The 20151-nt window shown below is 42.1% G+C and overlaps 1 protein-coding gene across 1 annotated transcript in view; it reads right to left on the minus strand.

Moving 5' to 3' along the window:
• GLRA3 (glycine receptor alpha 3) overlaps positions 1–20151 on the minus strand; it is a 670994-nt gene that overhangs the window by 491686 nt on the left and 159157 nt on the right. Inside the window, exon 2 of the mRNA XM_086963322.1 lies at positions 193–320. Within this exon, the coding sequence (XP_086819448.1) occupies positions 193–320 (128 nt within the window). The remainder of the gene's footprint in view (positions 1–192; positions 321–20151) is intronic.

The raw sequence follows: 20151 nt of genomic DNA on the forward strand, positions 1-20151 counted from the left end.
ATAATTCATAGAAATACTCAATTAAATGGTTGAATAACTCCATTATGGTGTGGCTGCAATATGTTCATGAAACTAATATGAGACAACTCAAAGACGTATTCAGTACTCGACAAATTCCTTTTTATTGCATGCTTGGTAGTTTTACTTGTGGATATATGGCTTTAGCTACGTGAAATATAACTTAGTAGATACCTTTAAAATTTGGTCTGATTCTCGCGTCATATCCTGATGTTCTGCCCATTAATTTGTCCAGAAAATCCGAAGGCGACAAAGGTGAAGCTCGCGGCCTTGCACTGTCTGTTTCCTTTGTAGTTACCAAACTAGGTAGAAAAAATGAAAAAAATGGCCCTTTACAAACTTGCTCAGCAGCAATTCAGAAACAAATATCTTACATTTTTCAGCAACTACAATTTCATATTGGAGACATGTAGTACCAGTTTATGTTTGTGTCCAGTTGAAAAAAGTACCATCATAACATTACTGTGCTTTTTTCCTTATTTGATTTGCACAACTTAACCATACATTTAAAAGTTCATGTAGTTTATGTCAGCATGAATACTGAATTGCAGTAGTACTGCTTATGAAGATGCTCTTTATAGTAGATTATAATCGAGAGAAGCAGTAACTATTGAAGGTCACCTTCTTTAACCTAATATCATTTTCCCTAGTTCTAATTTACATTCTAGGACGCAGCAAAATCAATGATTTGACCATTATAACAGCACTCAGTAGTGCAGGCTTACTAGCTTTTCACACAATGCGAGGAGCAACCCAATTGGTGTGCTACTTTGCATGAAAGGGACAGAGCAGAATATGTGCATATGCACTAAAATATGGCACTATTTTCCTCTCATCCTGTGCTGGCTCACTTTAGGCTGCTATGCACTAACATAAACTTACACCAAAGTTATACATCATCAATAATAGATTCAGTAATGGAATGGTATTCTTCCAGTGAAATATACTGGCCTTTTGATGTAGTAAATGCACATAGATAAATCTAATATTAGTATCTAAGATTATGATATCCTGTGCAAAAGATGACTCGGAGTGGAATAAGTCCTCCAGTTTATTGACATAAACACGGATGATAGCCCCACTCACTCTACGAACCAGATGAGTGTGGTATCAAATAGTGCCCAGAGCAGTTCAGAAGAGGCAGGCTGTGGATTTTTCATTAAATTTTTCAGTCTTCATTTAAGCAGTTATTTCAGATCCGGTTGTGGAAAAATGCTTTCTTTCTTGCAGTAACTACCATTCAGCTTTCTGTGCAGCAATCTAATGATATAATGGAGTATCACTTCCATTAACGTCCTGCAGGCCACCTGTTAGACCTGTCAGCCTTAGTGTGGTCATCTCCCAAACTTTGTCATTACTTACCTCCATTGCTGGGTCTGAAATTCGTTTTTGTTGGCCTTAGGACTCTCTGCACTTTACCACTACTAACCAGAGCTAAAGTGAATGTTATCACTTCCCTAAACGTGGCTTGAATAGCTTACACCTGAATGGCATATTTAATTTACTTTTAAGTACCTTATATATTGGTATACCATATACCCAGGGCCTGCAGATTAAATGTTACAAGTGGGCCTGCAGCATTTAATGTGCCTCCCGCTTAAGTAGCACCTTAAAACGTCCCAGGACCAGTAGCTGCCCGTGGAGAGAGTGCCGCAGGGTGGTAGGTTGGGGAGGGGCAGGGTGTGGGGGTAGTCTACTCCGGCTCACGCCGACCAGAGTAATGTAAACAACGGATTTCAGCACACGTAATGACATTTGATGTATTTATTTATTTGTTTACATTACTCCGCTCGGCCATGAGCCAGTGTTTACTACCCCCCCCCCCCCACCCTGACCCTCCCCTGCCCCACCCACCGCCCTGTGGCACTCCTTCCAGGGGCCGCTACTGCCCAGGACTATCAAAAAGGTTGGTCACTGTTACCACCAGAAGAAAGAGGGGGAACATAAAAACAAAGAATTCCCTCAAGTCCCCCAAAAAAGTTCTCAGGGGCAAGGGTCTCAATCTCAATCTGACTACCAGAAAAAAAGTCTTATTTAAACACTGGCAAATTTGTCCCCAAGTGCTATGAGTGTTATTAGAATGGGCACACCAAGGGTGATCCCAAATGTCCCAAGCGGGCACAGCCTCCCAGTGGTGGGCAGACCTTTGGGTTGGCTAGGGTCATGCTTGAGGAGGAGATGGCCCCAGGTAGTGTGGAAGGGGGTCAGTGAGAATACACTAGTGTCCCTGGGTGACAAGGACATGCTTCCCAAATCCCACATGCCTTCTAATATTTTCAGGTATAGGTAGTGGGTCGGCTTTAATGGGCAGAGGGTTGAGGCTCTGTGGGATACAAAAGCCAGTATGACTACTGTCAGGTGTCATCTGGTTTCCTCAGAGCATGTGATTCTCTATACATTTCACCAGGTTGTAGTAGCAGACAACTATGATTCCCTTTTGAATGGGGTGTGTTCTCAGGTCTTCTGAAAGTTGCTGTGAGCCCTGCCATTCCTGTGGACTGATCTAGACTAGGGAATGATCTAGAGTACACTATCTGGAAGGAAGTGGTGCTCAAGTCACACATGGAAATGTCGGAGTTGCCTGAGTGGGTCTGTTTGACATCAGGTCCCCGGCTGCACTGGAGGGGAGTTGAGGCGATGTGGCGTTGTGGAGCCTGAGAAAGTAGCCCAGACAGCTGCAAAGAGAGGGAAGGACAATATCCCATAGTACATGTGGATGAGGCACCAGAGTATGCCACCCCAGAGCCTACCGGGAAGGACATTACCTCCCTTGGTGACCTGCCTGCACTTGCTGGATGGGAAGGAGAAGGGGAACCCACCAGGGAAGAGTTCTGTAAAGCAGAGGAGCATTCATCCTTTGAAGGCATGAGATGGCAAGCTTAAGGCCAGGCAGGGGTGATACCTCTACAGATCACTTCATATACTGGGAGACTTACCTTCTGCATTATGAGCCTAAGGCAGCCTTTGTATGGGACAACACATGCATTGGTAATCCCCCAATGCTACAGGGCTTCCTACTGGGATGGTGCATGAGATACCCCTGGCTTGACATCTGAGACAGGGCAAGGCCTTTGCCAGGCTTGTCTCCAACTTCTGTAAGCCCTGGATAAAGATCTCCTCAGACGCATTCTGCAGGACTTGCCTAGCCTTCCTGACCAGTGGGAAGACAAGGAAAACGTGAGGGCTGTCCTGGATCACTTATGTGTCATTTGCACCCCCTTTGAAAAGGTTGGCATCAACATTGTAGGGCGCTTTGCACCCAAGACAGTCAAAGACAACATGTTTATCCTGGTCTGGGTGCCATGCTTCTAGCTGCTCAGAGGCCACACCTATTAGGATTGTAAATGCACCTGTAGTGGCTTGGGCCCTGATGGAGACTTTCACATGGGTGGGGTTCCCCAAAGAAGTGGTGTCTGACAGGGGCAGCAACTTCATGTATGCATACATGAAGTTGATGTGGAAGGAGTGTGGAGTAACTTACAATTTCTCCACACCTTACCATCCACAAACATATGGGCTTGTTGAAAGATTTAATAATACCCTAAAATGCATGACTATAGGACTATATGCCTGCCCAAGTCCATAGGGCAAACGTGGGAGGTGATTTTACTATTCCTGCTACTTACCTACATGGAGGTGCCACAGGATATGTCGGTATCCTCCCCTTTGAACTTCTGTATGGATAACATGTTAGGGGACATCTCAGTCTTGTCCAGGAGTGGTGAGAGCAAGCTCCCAAGAAACCCCACCAGGATGTGGTTAGCTATGTGTTAGCCCTCAGGAACCAGACAGCAAAGTTCTGCAAGAAAACGTTTGAGAACTTGAGCACTAGCCAGGAAATTATGAAACAGTGGTACAATAGTGGTATTACCCTTGTGGAATTTCAAACTGGGCAAAAAGTGTGGGTAATGGAGCCTGTGCAGCCCAGGGCCTTCCAAGACTGTTGGCCTTATGAGGTGGTTGAGAGGAAGGGTGACGCCACCTACTTGGTGGTTCTCAAGACCCACAGGATACTACAGGAGGTTTCCCAAATGGTGTGGCACTATTGCTGCCCCCTTTACTGAGCTGAATTCTAAGAAGCAGTCCAAGAAGGTGATCTGGATGGAGACTTGCCAGAAAGCCTTCGACTACCTAAAACAGGCAATGTGCACTGCCTCTGTGTTAAAGCCCCTGATCTTTCTAAGAGATTCATTGTTCAAACAGATGCCTCAGGGCACGGCATAGTGGCAGTTCTATCACAGCTCAATGAAGAGGGCCTAAACCATCCTGGAGCTTTCATCTCTAAGAGGTTAATTCCCAGGCAACAGAGGAGTGCTATTGAAAGAGAAACCTTTGCTGTAGTCTAGGCACTGAAGAAGCTGCGCCTATGTTTTTTTGGAACTGATTTCCGGGTTCAGGCAGACCACATGCCCTTCAGGTGGCTAATGCAAATGAGGGGTGAGAAATGGTTGAGGTGGTCCGTCTCCCTATAGGGAATGGACCTTACAGGTCAATGCCGTCTGAGTCAGACTACTCCAATGCTGATGATCTATCCAGGAACTTCCACCTTAGCGCTAGGAACTCTTAGGAGGTTTGGTATTTCTCCCCACTTTCAGCGGGTGGGACATGTGTTAGACCCATCAGTCTTAGGTTCATGTTCCCCTAAACATTTTGCTTGCTTATCCATTTTTGGTGCTGAAATTCATTTTGCTGGCCATAGGATTCTGTGCTCTTTATTACTGGTTACCAGTGCTAAAGTAGTTGTGCCCACTTCCATGAACATGGTTACATTGGTTCACACCTGATTGACAATTTAATGTACGTATATGTCCCTTGTAGATTGGTGCACCACATACCAGCTTGTAGATTAAATGCTACCAGTGGCCCTCCAGCACTTATTGTGCCACCATTTTAGTCTGCCCTGTTCCCATGATGCACTGGGCCAGGGACAGACTGATTTGCATATAGCCAGGTTCTGAACTGGGATGGTGCAGTGAGATAAATAACGGTGATGGATCAAGCCCTGATCTTTGGACTGGGTAAGAGTGGTCTGCTTAATTCAGACACTCTGTTCATCACCACCCCCTTTTCTGAATCGTTTTTGGCCACTATAGGTGTGGCAGGGTATACTCAGACATGAGTCCCTTTCTCACTGCACCATCAGGATTCAAGCAAGCCGGGCCGAAGACAGCTGAAATGCCAGAAACCGGTCCCCGGTAGCTTGTCTCCTTTCTGGTGAAGAATTGGCTTGGTAGTTTAGTCTGCCCTGTTCCCATGATGCACTGGGCCAGGGACAGACTGATTTGCATATAGCCAGGTTCTGAACTGGGATGGTGCAGTGAGATAAATAACGGTGATGGATCAAGCCCTGATCTTTGGACTGGGTAAGAGTGGTCGGCTTAATTCAGACACTCTGTTCATCACCACCCCCTTTTCTGAATCGTTTTTGGCCACTATAGGTGTGGCAGGGTATACTCAGACATGATTCCCTTTCTCACTGCATCATCAGGATTCAAGCAAGCCGGGCCGAAGACGGCTGAAATGCCAGAAACCGGTCCCCGGTAGCTTGTCTCCTTTCTAGTGAAGAATTGGCTTGGTAGTTTAGTCTGCCCTGTTCCCATGATGCACTGGGCCAGGGACAGACTGATTTGCATATAGCCAGGTTCTGGACTGGGATGGTGCAGTGAGATAAAAAACGGTGATGGATCAAGCCCTGATCTTTGGACTGGGTAAGAGTGGTCTGCTTAATTCAGACACTCTGTTCATCACCACCCCCTTTTCTGAACCATTTTAAGTAGCACCTTACATCATGTCCCAGGCCTGCCAGTGCAGCCTGAATGCAGTTTTAAACTGCCATATTGACTTGGCATTTAAACCCCCTTGCCATGCCTTAAACTTCCCTTATATTACACAGATGTCACCCCTAAGGTAGGCCCTTGGTGGCCCATAGGGGAGGGCATTGTGTAACTAGAAGAGTGGGCATTTACAATTAAGTTACATGTTGTGGTAGTGAAAAACTGCTAAATTAATTTTTCACTACTGTGAGGCCTACCACTCGGAAAGAATAACATCGTTCTTACATTTAAATGGTATAATTTTAATAGTAAAGTCAGATTTTTCATTACAATTTTGAAAATGCCAAATTTAGGAAGTTGTCATTTTCCTGTTGTTATCCCTTTGTGCCCGAAGACTGTCTTGTGTCACATTAGAGGGTGTAGCTGACAATTGGGCTTTATGAATTCCTCCCAGGCAGTCACACAATGGAGGGATTAAGTGTGCCTCAATGGGCCATCTGCTGGCAGGATTAAGGGTTGTCCTGAGCACAGTCCCATTCCCAACTGAATAGGGTGTGCTCTGCCTTCACACAAAGGACCTAACAACTGCACAGTGTCACTGCAGTCCTCCTGTTGAGCCCTACATCTTCACTTGACCCCAGGACTATCAAAGTGACTCCGGTCGCAATCAACTCTACCTTGATGATCTCGATGACACCAACTCCACCGATCTCCTGGAAAGCATGAGCAACATCCACCTCATGCAGGTTATCAGCGACCCTACCCACATCGCAGGACACATGCTTGGCTCCATCTTCTTCTTCAGCAACAGAGACTGTTGCATCTACAACACACCACTCACCTGGTCCGACCATCACAGTGTACACTTTACCATCTCAGGACTAGGGGTGTGCATAGTGCGTGTAGTGGGGCTACGCGAAGCTCCGCGAAGTGGGGTGGGCACTACGCCCACCCACACACTTCGCGTAGCCCCACTACGCGCCACCCGCCTCCCTCCCGCCCTCTTCTGCAACCTCATTTTTAATATTAAATACACTAAAAAATTAATGAAAAATAACTTACCTTGCATGCGGCGTCCCGGGGCTCCCTCTTCCTGTTGACGCTCCGACTTCTTCAGATGAATGCGCATGCATGGGCGCCCGCTCATGTGCATTTCTTGCAAGAAATGCACATGTGCGAGCGCCCGGGCATGCGCATTCGTCTGAAGAAGTCGGCGCGTGAACATGAAGAGGGAGCTCCGGGACGCTGCATGCAAGGTAAGTTCTTTTTCATTAAGTTTTGTGCATTTAATATTAAAAATAAGGATGTAGAAGAGGGCGGGAGGGAGGCGGGTGGCGGGCAACTTAGCTCCGCCATGGAGTGTGCGTAGTGTTGCCTACTACGCCTACTTTGTGAATGGCGAAGTAGGCAACACTACGTACACTCCGTGGACGGAGCGAAGCACTGCGCCCAGGGTTACTCAGTACCCACCAACCCTGGCACCATGCCCCCCAGATCCACATGAAGAGACTAGAAAAAGGTATCAGAAGACCTGTGGAACAACACTCTCCACTCCCAAACTCTACACAAAACCCTTAATGAGCAGCTGCAAGATTCTCCCAGTGAATCACAGACTGTGCAGACACCAGCAGCCCCGCCAAGCCAGTCAAGAGCAAAGAATAAAGCAAAAAAAGCTGGTTCACCAAGGAACTGCCCTCCACCAAATGCAACTTCCAACAACTTGAAAGAAAGTGGTGTATTTGCAAAAAGACAGAAGACTACACTTCCTTCAGGTCTGCTCTGAAGTAGTACCCCGCCTCCTGAAAGAAACCAAGAAGAAGACCCTGGCAGATCGCATCTAGGCTAGGGCAAATCACAGCAAAGAACTCTTTGCCATCGTGAAGAAGTTCACCGAAACCGTAGTCACTGAGAACAACTTCACTCCTTTCCAGGAACTGTGCAACAACCTCGCAGGAATCTCCATGAAAAGATCTCGGTCATCTATGAAATTTTGAACACCAACTCTCCACTGCAGAGAGCATCAACCAGCGCACACCCAATAACACAAACCCTGAAGACCTTCTCACCCAATGGAAACTCTAAACCGCACAAGACACTATCTCCATCATAAACTCTATGCACTAAGAAGCACACACAAATCCATGTCCCCCACATCTTCAACCTTGGAAGCAAGACAATCGTGACAAGTTCAGGATGGTCATGAACACCTCCATCATGGCAGCCTCCTTCCCTGAGGATTGGAAACACACTGAAGTGAGGCCCCTCCTGAAAAACATCCACCACATCGGGATTCCAGGAAATGCCCTCAAATGTATCACTGTATACCTAACCAGCAGAACCCAAAGCATCTGCCTCTCACCTTTCAGATCAGAGACCAAGAAGATTCTGCGGAGTCCCTCAAGGATAGTACCTCAGCCCTACCCTCTTCAACACCTACATGAGTCCCCTGGCCTCCACTGTCAGATCACACAGACTCAACATTGTCTCCTATACCGATGACACAGAGCTCCTCCTCTCACTGTCTGAAGATCCCTTGACCATTTAAGCTAACTTCCACAGATGCATGATCAACATCATGGACTAAACGAAGGCCACCTATCTCAAACTCAGCACCCAAAAAAAGTCCTCATTTTGAGAACACCACCTCCCCATGGACTGACACATGGTGGCCCATGAGGCTTGGCACACCGCCTGCCCCAACAAGCCATTCCCACAACCTCTGCATCTTCCTGATAGCAAGCTATCCATGGAGAAGCAAGTCAATGAAGTCTCATACACTTTCTTCCACACCCTTCCACACCAATCTTCAGGTGGCACCCGGCAGACACCAGAAAGACAGTCATGCAAGCCCCCATCACCAGCAGACTGGACTACGGAAGTATGCTCTACATTGGAATGACTAAACACCTCCTGAAGAGGCTCTAGAAAATATAGAATTCGGCAGCAATACTCATTCTCGACCTCCCCAAAAGGACCTGTATCTCAAGGAACTACACTAGCTCCTGAAGAGAACACCAGTTATAGATGATGACCTTTGCCTATAAGGCCCTGCACAACGAAGGACCAGCATATATCAACAAACGCCTGACTCTTCACCAACCTTCCCGACACCTTTGATCAGCTTCCCTCTCCCTCACAAACACCCCAGAGATCCTTGGAGCCAACAGCGGAGGACGCGCCTTCTTGCAGCTGGCAGCTAAGGTTTGGAACAACCTCTTCCTGCACCATTACTCCAGCAATTCAGAAGAGAACTAAAGACCTGGATGTGTGAATGATCAAGTCTCCATGCAGCAGCAAACAACTCCAGCTCCTCAAGACCCTCATGGATGATTTGCTGCACTTTATAAATGTTTGATTGATTGATTTATTGACTTTAAGAGCTAGTTTGCTTGCCTCCTACACGTAGCAACAAGGACTCGGAAGACTCCCACCATCTTGGGCTCGCAGCTGGACCTAACCCAAGTGAATCCTGAACCCCTAAGAGGTGTCTCAACAGTACTAGACCCTTGATTGTGTTGCTACATGTGCTCACATGGGCAAATCCCAAAACTAAGAACGCTTTGCCAAAAACTGCTCAAAGAACCAGGAGGAGAGCTAGACCAACCTACTCGCCTCTGTGCCCGAGGTGCATCATCAGATTGACTTTGCCGTTTCTTCCGCAGAGGCAAACCCTTTTCAGCCATACTTCACCAAATGGGTATCCGATCTTGTGGAACTGTCTTCAGCTACAGCCCTATGTCTCATTTCACTGGAGATTTTCAACTTCCATTTTGGAGACCAAGGATCTGATTTATATGTTGGTGGACGAGTTACTCCATAACAACAGTGATGGATAGCCACTCCACTGAACCATAAGTCCCATTGTATCCCATGGGATCTATATTTTAGTGGATGGGATATCTCTCACCGTTGTGCCAGAGTAACCTGTCTGCCAAAATCTAAATCAGTCCCTAAGTCTGAATGTAGAAATCTTCACATCAGCTTCGACTGAAGTCTTTCTGACGATGACACTCCTTCCTCAGACACTACCTGCAACGTTGCCTCACTGAACTTAATCTTCTCAGACACTTTTTCTCTGGATGTATTGTAAGTCTGAAGGTAGGCGCTGAATGGGCCCAATCCACTTCTTGTACACGAACCACGCTCCATCGCGGTTGGTGATATTTTTCGACTTTGACCTAGTTTCTCAGAACTAGATGTCTGCAGTTGCCACTTTGATCTTCTAAGTGTAGTTTTTGCTAAAAATGTTAGAAGTTCATAATTCCAGTTCTACTGATTGGATTTTTGTTGTGCTAGTGTCAAATAATTTATTAAAATATGCTCTATTTCTCTGAATTGATTTGGGATTTTTCTTGTGTTGTTTTTTCATTTTAGTATTGTTTGTGTTCTGCATAAATACTTCACACATTGCCTCCAAGTTAGGACTGACTGCTTTTAGCCCAGCTACCCGGGGTTAAGCATAGGTTCATTTAGTGACATTTGTTGGCTCACCCTGCAAAGGACTGTGGCTGTTGCTTAACCAGGGCTCACACCCCAGTCAACCAACAACCCAATTTCTCGCACCATGCTACCATTCTTAGGTGGTGTTGACTTTGAATACTATTAAACATTTGAAATGCAGACCGCTTGCCCAATGTTGGGCTTTGCCCCTTTTGCAGGATCACCCCTAAACTTTTTGCCATCATACCGCCTCTTTTTATGAATTTGTTTTTCTTGGCATTAGGACTCTGATCTCTTTACCACTTCAAACGAGTACTAAAGTGCTTCTGCTCTCTCCCTAAAACATGGTAAAATTGGCTTACACCTGAGTGGGACATTTAACTCACTTATACGTCTCTTGTATATGGTATTACATGCACCCATGACCTGTAAATTAAACACTACTGGTTGGACTGCAGCACGTATTGTACCTCCCACTTAGAAAGCACTTTAACTCCTTGGACGCTCATGACGAGCTCAGCTCGTCATGATGTACACCTCCATACACTCATGACGAGCTGAGCTCGTCATGAACAATGGAGTTCCACATAAATCAGCACAGGAGGGGAAAATGCACAGCAGCGATGGTGTTAAAACATGTCTTGGTCCTGTCATTGCAACCTGAAGTGTTTTTTTTTAACTGACAATTCGACCGAGTAAAATAAAAATGTTGATAGACCTAGTCCTTCTTTTTTAGTGCATATAAGTCACCCCTAAGATAGGCCGTAAAAAAGCCTATAGCGCATGGTGCATTGCATTAAAAAGTGGTGCATCTGTAGCTAAGTTTTACAGGTCCTGGAAGTGAAAATCTCATACATTTGTTTTTCACTACTGTAAGGCTTACCTCTCCCATTGGATGACGTTGGGTTATCTTGTTACATTTAATAAGTGCAAACATTTGTTTGGGAACAGATAGGGATGTCAAGTTTGGACTTAAACGGGGACTACATTTTGACCGGATGGGCCATCCTGCCCGGATCGGTGGGGTGGAGTTTTTCCCTGCCACACTTACATTCCAAAGGGCTGTCTCGAGCACACAAACAAAGGAACCTGACACCAGTCTTTTGTCACCCCAGATTACATGGAGCTTTGGCAGAGGAACAAAAGATCTTTCCAGACCACATAAAGGGTAGCCAGGATATCAGGCCAATTTCAAAGGCTAGCCCCAGGTATAAATATTCAACCTCCTGAACCACCTTTCAGTACACCTTTGGACGTGTCAACTACAGAAGAATGATGGCCCTGTTCCCAGAGGACTTCCCTGCTGCTTGAGGCCTGCTACACTCTTTGAGCCTTGCGCTGCTGAGGAATATTGTGAATGAGCATAGCTCGTGCAGCACTCACACTATGGACTTCATGTGCTGCAGATCTCTCTCGGGCTAAAACATTGAAGTAAAATAAACTGTACTCACACTATTCTCACACAGGAAATCGCGTTGGAAGTCAAAGGAAAATAAAAAATATAATTACGCTGTGGTGAAACTGATTCTCTGCTGCTTGGGAGGATCGCACGTGATAGTGAGTCATCCACAAGCTGAGGATGTGACATTTTCGACCTGTTCACATCCAAGAAGATGAAAATAGGACTTGTGGAATATGAAAGTGAAGTAAAGAAGTAGAAACAAGACTAAGACTCAAGAAAGAACACTGAAATATACGTTTAAAAGTATTCTGAGAACAATAAGCACTGTTATTATTTTAAATTTTTGTTTTAGTTATTTATATTAGTTTATTATTTCAGTTAAATATATTAATTTATTGTTTTAGTTTATTTATTGGAGTTTCTTTTTCAGGATGACATAGTATGATGGCACCACCTACATTTTTACCTGTACCTGGTGAACCAACAATTCCTTGGAAGATGTGGAAGAAAATGTTTTGTACGTATCTAGTTGCCTCTGGTGGTGATTCATATGGTCCTGTCAGAAAACAAGCTATTATCCTACATCATCTTGGAGCTGAAGGCAGGAGAATATACGACAAATTTCCTGAAGTGTCATTAGGTATAGGAGATGGTAAAGCTGCAAATGTGTTTGATATGTCTTTAATGATGCTGGACAAACGTTTTGTTTCTAAGTTGAACATAGTATTTGAGAGACATACATTTTTTTCAAGAGCTCAAGGAGCAGATGAAGACATATTGACATATGTGTCTGATTTGAGAGGATTGGCTATTACATGTCAATTTCAAGAAATGACAGAAAGTCTGATTAGAGATCAAATTTTGCGCTGCACGAATAATAAGCGTGTCAAGGAAAAGTTAGTATCAAAAGATTCTAATTTGGAAGAGACCATACAAATTGCCAGAAGCTTGGAGAATGCAGCTTTGTGGCTTAAGGGAATAGAGTCTAGTAGTGAAAAAGTGAAAGAAGTGGTGGAAGAAAAAGTAGTTGAGGTGAAGAGTATAGAAAAGAAAGACAGTAAGAACAATAGTACTAGTGGGACTGGCACTGAATCTAGTATTGGTAGTAAAATGGGAGAACATGGTGAAAAGGGGATAACTAATCGAAGGGTGTAAGGAAAACATTTTGTTACCGATGTGGAAGTCCAGGACACATTGGATCTAGTACTAGATGTGCAGCTAGAAACATGATTTGCAAAAATTGTGGAAGGAGAGGTCACCTAGGAAAAGCATGTAGAACAAAAATTGGCTCGCAGGTTACAGGTGTTAAAGCAATTGATGATGTATGTGAAAATATTAAAGGGGTAATGTTGTCTGTAGAAAACGAGATGAGGAACATGTAAGTAAAATAGATGTATGTGTGTGATGAAGAAAACAGTAAAGTAAAAATGAAAAGTACCAGCAAATTGGATAAACCTCATTGTGAAGTGAGTCTTGATGGAGTGAATGTTCGAGTTTTAGTAGTCTCATGGAGTCTATTTACTCTTGTGGGGAAAGATACATATCTGGAAAGTGTCAAAGGAAAAATGGAAGACTTGTTGAAGTCTGACATGAAAGCTGTGGGATACAGTGGTAAGAGGATAGAAATTCTGGGTATGAGATGGATGAATGTTGATTTTAAAAACAATTTGGTAAAAGGAAGAATCTATATTACAGGTGATGGTTCAAATCTTCTTTGGATGGAGACATCAAAGGGATTTGAATATTATTTTGAATCCAAATGCTCCTGAACCTGTAATGGTAATTGAAAATAGCGTGGAAGAATTAGTAGATGGGGAAAATATATTCCAGAAGTTTCCTCATGTTTTTTCAGATAAATTGGGGTTGTTGAAAGGTTTTACCCATAAAATTGTTTTAAAGGAAAAAGCTTTACCAATTGTACACAAAGTAAGACCAATTCCACACTTGATCAGAGAACCACTGCAAAAGGAATGGCATAAACTACTTGCTGAAGGGATCATTGAGCCGATCGAATCCTCAAAGTGGTTATCTCCAGTGGTAGTAGCCCCTAAGGATGGTGGAAAGATGTGTTTGTGCATACACTTAAGGGAGCTTAATCGCAATATATGGGTAGATAGGCAACCACTGCCTAACATTTCTGAAACGTTTACTATGATGGGTGGTGGTAAATGGTTCAGTGTCCTTGACATGGCATCGGCCTATCATCAAGTAAATTTGCATGTACAATCAAGGCCGTTAACATCATTTGTTACTCCATTAGGAGCTTTCCGTTACCGAAGGATGACTTTTGGACTTGCTTCAGCCTCGGCTGGTTTTCAGAGGGTGATGCAAGGAATTTTTAAAGGCATGCAGAAAGTTCTTTGCTTTCAAGATGATATATTAGTGGCTGGAGGGTCAGAACATTAACATGATGAAATGTTGAATGAAGTATTGTCTAGGATTGAAAAACATGGTCTGACCATTAAAAAGAAAAGTGTCAGATACAAAAGAATGGAGTTGACTATTTGGGTCATGAAATTTCTGCTACAGGTATTAAACCTAAGAAAAGTATTGTAAAAGCAATTTCTGCTGTACCTAGGTCTCAGAATAAGGAGCAATTGAAATCCTTTTTAAGACTTGTATAGTACTGTTCAAAATGTATATGTAATTTTACTGAGAAGGTTGAACCCTTGAGATTACTGTTGAAAAACGAAGTTGTGTATGATTGGAATGAACAATGTGAAATTGCTTTTACTGATATTAAGTCTTCTATCACTATGTCACCTGCATTGCATCATTTTGATGTGAATAACAAAACCATCCTAACAACAGATGCGAGTAATGTAGGTTTGGGAGCATTATAATCCCAGAGGGTAGATGGTCAAGAAAGGATTGTGGGATTTGCTTCCAGAAGATTGCAGGGAGCTGAGTGGTCCTATTCTACTATCGAAAAAGAAGCTCTAGCTTGCTGTTGGGGAATTCACCATTTCGAATATTATTTGTGGGGTTTGCCTTTTATTATTCTAACAGATCATAAAACTCTATTATTTATATTTAAATGTGGAAAAGGACTTGAGGGTGGAGTAACACCAAGAATATCAAGGGGGTTGTTGTCAGTAATGGGCTTCAATTTTGTGGTGGAGTATGGTAAAGGAAAAAAAAAATTGATTGCTGACTGTCTGTCCCGGAAACCTATTGAGGGTGATTTAGAAGTCAAAGTTGAGGATGATGTTGTCTCTTTTGGTGTTTGTGAGCTTAAGGAATTTGCATTATCTGAGGAGGATTGGTGAAGAGCTGCCATCGAAGATGATGAATATAATAAGTTAAAAGAGTTGATTACCAATGGTTGGCATCATGAAGATGAAAATAATTTGACAGAGAAACAATATGGAATGGTCAAGGATGAGTTGTGTGTTTGTGGATTCAGAGTATTACGTGCAGTGTTTGCTGTTCCTCCAATCACATTGGAGAATAAACTGGTTGATATGTGTCTTGAAGCACACCTGGGCAGGAGTCTGACCAAACGTAGATTGAGACAGTTTTTTGGGTGGCCAGGAATGGACAGAATGGGTGAAGATAGAGTGAGGGATTGTGTATCATGTTCCAATAGTGATACGAGCAAACTTGTGAGAGAACCCCCTCTATGTTATTTGGAGATTCGTGATAAACCATGGGAACACTTAGCCATGGACATCATTGGACCTGTAGAGAAGTTGGGAAGGCAATCACGATTTTTATTGGTCATTGTTGATTATCATAGTAAATGGTTTATTGTGAGAATTATGGAATATATAACAACTGAGAATGTTAAAAAGATTTTACAAGATATATTTATGGAGGAAGGTATTCCAAAAACCATTACTACTGATAATGGTGTGCAATTTGTGTCATTTGCTATGGTGACATTTGTGGAACGTTTGGGAATTAAACATGAGAAGTGGCATTGTTCAGACCTCAGGCTAATGGTGTTGTGGAGAGGATCAATTGCATTAAAATGGACAATCTTCAACTTTCCCTAACCAATGGGTTGCCTTGGAGGGAAGAATTAAACAAGATTATATGGGCTCACAGGGTGACTCCACACTCCACTACTGGTGTTTCACCTTTTATTGCTTTAAAGAGAAGAGAACCTGCTACCAAGGAATCACCCATGTGGTTGCAAGAAAAAAAGAATATTTGGGTGGATAGGAGTGCAATGAGGTCTAGAGTGTGGGAGAAACAATCTATGAATAAACAAATGTACGATATGAAAAAAGGAGTAACATCTACTCACTAGAGGCCTGGAGATTGGGTTGTGACACGGAAAGGAGGACTCACTAAAAAGGGAGAAAGCAAGTTTTCTCAACCAAGTAGAGTGATTGATGTTAAGACAAACGTAGTGATTTTGGAAGATGAAAAGAATGGAGTTTTGGTAATCTTAGCAAAATCACTACTCCTAATATTTCTTAATGTTTGGAATTTTGGGAATCTTAGCAAAATCACTACTCATATATTTCTTTATGTATTTTCTTAATATCTTTATTATATTGTGAAATTGTGTTTCCTTCTCTATTTCTTATATAGTTGTGTTTCTATGTATTACTTATTTTTGTATTGGGGAAAGATGTGTAGGAAGCATTCTGACGATGATGTAATTCCTATGATGCTGTAGAATGTGGTGCTCAGGCAGTTGAAGAAGTCTGGAGCTGCTGGAGGTTGCTATACTGAAGAACTCAATACAAATAAGTTAATCTACACTTGTATGTAGTGTGATTTACTACAGATAGCTCTCTGGTCATATGTTCTGGTGCAAGAACAGTCAAACAGATTACATTTTTTATTTCCATAGGCACATCTCACCCTGGAGTAATCTAATAAAATGTTTTAACATATCATTTCTCAAGATATGATTGGACAGTTGTTGGCCAGAACTCCCAGGGGCCTACATTATTTAAAGGGTGCACTCCCCTCTGTTCTCACTTTTACACATCTATTTATTGGGCTTCTGCTGAGGTGTGTGACCACTAATGGAGTTTCAGGCAGTGCACTACAGAAATGGTTGCAATTAGGTCCATGGGTTTGCAAAATCTACTTGCGCTTGATATATTATTGGCAAAGGAAGGTAGAGTCTGTAAAATGTTGAAAGTGAACATCTTACATACCAGATAAAAGAAAGGAAATTAGAGGATATATTAGAAACATTACAAAACTTCATGAAAAATTGAAGTTACTGGAGGTTGACAATGTATGGGAAAGACTAACAAAGAGTATTTCCTTAATAAGGATTTGGTTTTCTTATTTTGGGAAACGTTTCTTAGGACAAGTAGTTCTTCCATTAGTTGGTATAGATATAATAGTCTTAACATTAGTAATGTGGTGTAAGTGTTGCACAAATAAATTGAGAGGAAGAAGATATGAAATTAATGGACAAGGAACACAAATAAAGTGTGAAGAGATACAGTTAGAAGAAATGAAGGGAAAATTATATGATAGAATGAAATATTTAAAGAACAAAGTTGAGAACAAGAATGAAAAAGGGAACGAAGATGAGATATGTTAAAGTTGGCATCTGGTTGGGTTGGGTGATTTTGTGATGGCTCAAAAATGCCATCGAAGAGGGTATTGATGGAGCAAGGACTCGTAGAAAAGAGACTTTCTTGGAGACAATCCTCTCATTTAATATTTAATATTATATTAACCATGTATTTTGTAAAATAATATGCACAACAATAAACATAAAAGAAAGAGAAGCGTGCCTAGGTGTATTAATAATAATTACCTTAAGTGAAATCCTAAAATGGCTGTTAGGGGAAATCTTTATTGCGCATACGTTAGCTGCATCTACGCAGTATGACGAGCTGTCGCTTGGAGGGAATATCTAGCGCATGTGCAGACGCTAATAAAATGGCTGCTTGGAAACTCACATGCTTAGCATCTGCTTTGTTGAAACTAACAAAAGCTATTTTACTAATGCAAATGTGGGGAAAGCATTAATAAATGAATGGGATTAGAATAGAGATAGGAGGTATACAGTGAAACTATTTATTTTTTAAATTAACATATGTCTTTTTGACTCTTTTATTAGTGCTTATTTTGGGCCTTGAGTCTAAAGTCTGTTGGCCACCTGATCTTTGCGCATGTGTGGTGCGACTGAGCTGGAAGAAGTGATGTGACACTTAAACACAGTCCAAGGACGAAAAGGATACATACCCAGGAAACCAGTATTCAAGTCCTATGGATGAATAGAAATACACGGGAACTTGTTTCAAATATGATGTGATTACGGGTGGGAAATAAAGATTTATGAATAAAAATGAAGGAGTGGGATTTTTTTAACAATGGACTGAAAGACTAAATTGGAAAATAGATTCAACAAACAAAATGCCAGTACTGCGTATTTAATTCAAGCTAACAGTAATTGAGTTGAAATTCCTCAATTACAAAGACCACTCTTTCAGTCTGATTTATCAAACATATTTCATTTATTTTATATTTTCTTTTTCTTATTTTTTCTTTTTGATTTTTCAACTTTATCAAAATTGTTTTTTAAGGGTTTTTTTTACCAAAAACCTAGCAACATACAGATGACTCCGACTGGGTCAAATATCTTGTCACAGTTCAAATACAATATGACCAAATTATTGCTCAATCCTCTATCAGGCGTTCTGATAGAGGATTGGGACGCCCGTGGAGGACACTTGGAAAAACACTACGAAGAACAAAAAATATTGTATAAAGAACTGTGCGTCACCGGTTGGAACAAAATCAACTGAGGACTTTTGAAGAATATTTCTACTATATTGCACCTATCATACCCTACGCCTACCTCCAGATATTGACCATCACTCACAGAAGTTCAGACTTAGTCTACACGGTCCTGATGAGAATCCCACCATCAAAGGGGATTCGAAACGCGTCGACCTCCTTTTCAGATTATATAGACCAATCTTATGTCACTGTAATATAAAAATTGACATTTTTGATGGTCTATTGTTTTGATAAAAACATAATAGTGTGTTCCCATTTAGTGGAGGTGTTTGCACCTGCTCTCAAGAATAGGATTAACGCAGGGCATATACACACCTCATATATTATTCTTAGGTTCCCGTTCCCCTCACTACCCAATGAATTGTGTAGTCTTGTCTTGTGTATGTCTAAACAGTGCACTTCGTGTTGTCCATTTAATGTTATGTGTCCCCTCACCAATGTTTTGAGCAATAATTTGGTCATATTGTATTTGAACTTTGACAAGATATTTGCCCCAGTCGGAGTCATCTGTATGTTGCTAGGTTTTTGGTAAAAAAAACCCTTAAAAACAATTTTGATAAAGTTGAAAAATCAAAAAGAAAAATAAGAAAAAGAAAATATAAAATAAATGAAATATGTTTGATAAATCAGACTGAAAGAGTGGTCTTTGTAATTGAGGAATTTCAACTCAATTACTGTTAGCTTGAATTAAATACGCAGTACTGGCATTTTGTTTGTTGAATCTAGTATTGACGCAGCCTTACTGCGCTTTAGCCAAAACCCTTATTGTTTCCCTCTAAATTGGAAAATAAGCATGGTGTGATGATCAGCCCCCCCACTTAGCTTTCCAATCAGAGTTAGTCTTTTTATAATATTGAAACATTAATGGGTGGTACAGGAATACCAAAGGGTATAATTGAGGTAGCCTTAGCTAGTTAGTTAGCATGAGATTGTGATGCTGTCCGACTGAACCAGAGATGGAAATTTGCTGAATGCTGCAGAGCTCAGGATGCTGTTGGAGTGATGGGAAATGCTGATGAAGAATCGAATGCAGAACCATTTCTCCTAAATTATTTTACTTAGAAGAAGATCCCAGAAAAATCTCGAGGAGGAAGAGAGTGTCAGAGAGGGGTGCTACGCAAGCGTTGGTGGGAGAGAGGTCATCTATCCTGTCCTGATTCCTCTCTTAAAGCCTTTGTTGCCTGATCTTTCCCGGGAGACCCTTCCCAGCTCCTTCGCCAGGGGGCTGGTTTTCACACCATCCTAGGTAACTATTTCTGTATATGTGCAAGAGTTCTTTTCTCTCTATCCTCTCCTTTCTGAATATAATTAGTTTCAAGATATAAACATAAGTGTTTTTAATATTTGATTAATCAAATATTTCTTCCTTTGAGTGATCGAGACTGTACTGTACTTTTTTAAGTGGTCCACTTTAAATTAATTTAGATAAAGATTTAAAATACTTCCCGAGTCTGTGGTTATTTATAAATGAAAGAAGATTATTATAAGTCATTTCACCATCAACTAGTTCCACTAATGGTCCATTGACCAGTGGAAAGAACTTTTTGATCAGTGAAAGATTAGTTGAGAATAAGAAGTGACTAATCTTGAAATGATAGAAACCATAAACCAATTGACCCCAGCGGTTTATTGCCAGGTTGTGTGAATGTGTGTTTATGGACCCAGATGAGTATATGGTGTTAGAGTACCTGTTGCTGGTAAGCCCCTGGATCAAAACCACACAGGTCAAACGCCTATAGGTTGTTTGTCTTGAAGCCACATGCATCAAACGCCCACTTCTGTAGGCTGTCT

The sequence above is a fragment of the Lissotriton vulgaris genome, chromosome 3_1 (assembly GCF_964263255.1).
Source record: "Lissotriton vulgaris chromosome 3_1, aLisVul1.2, whole genome shotgun sequence".
In the NCBI taxonomy this organism is placed as follows: Eukaryota; Metazoa; Chordata; class Amphibia; order Caudata; family Salamandridae; genus Lissotriton; species Lissotriton vulgaris.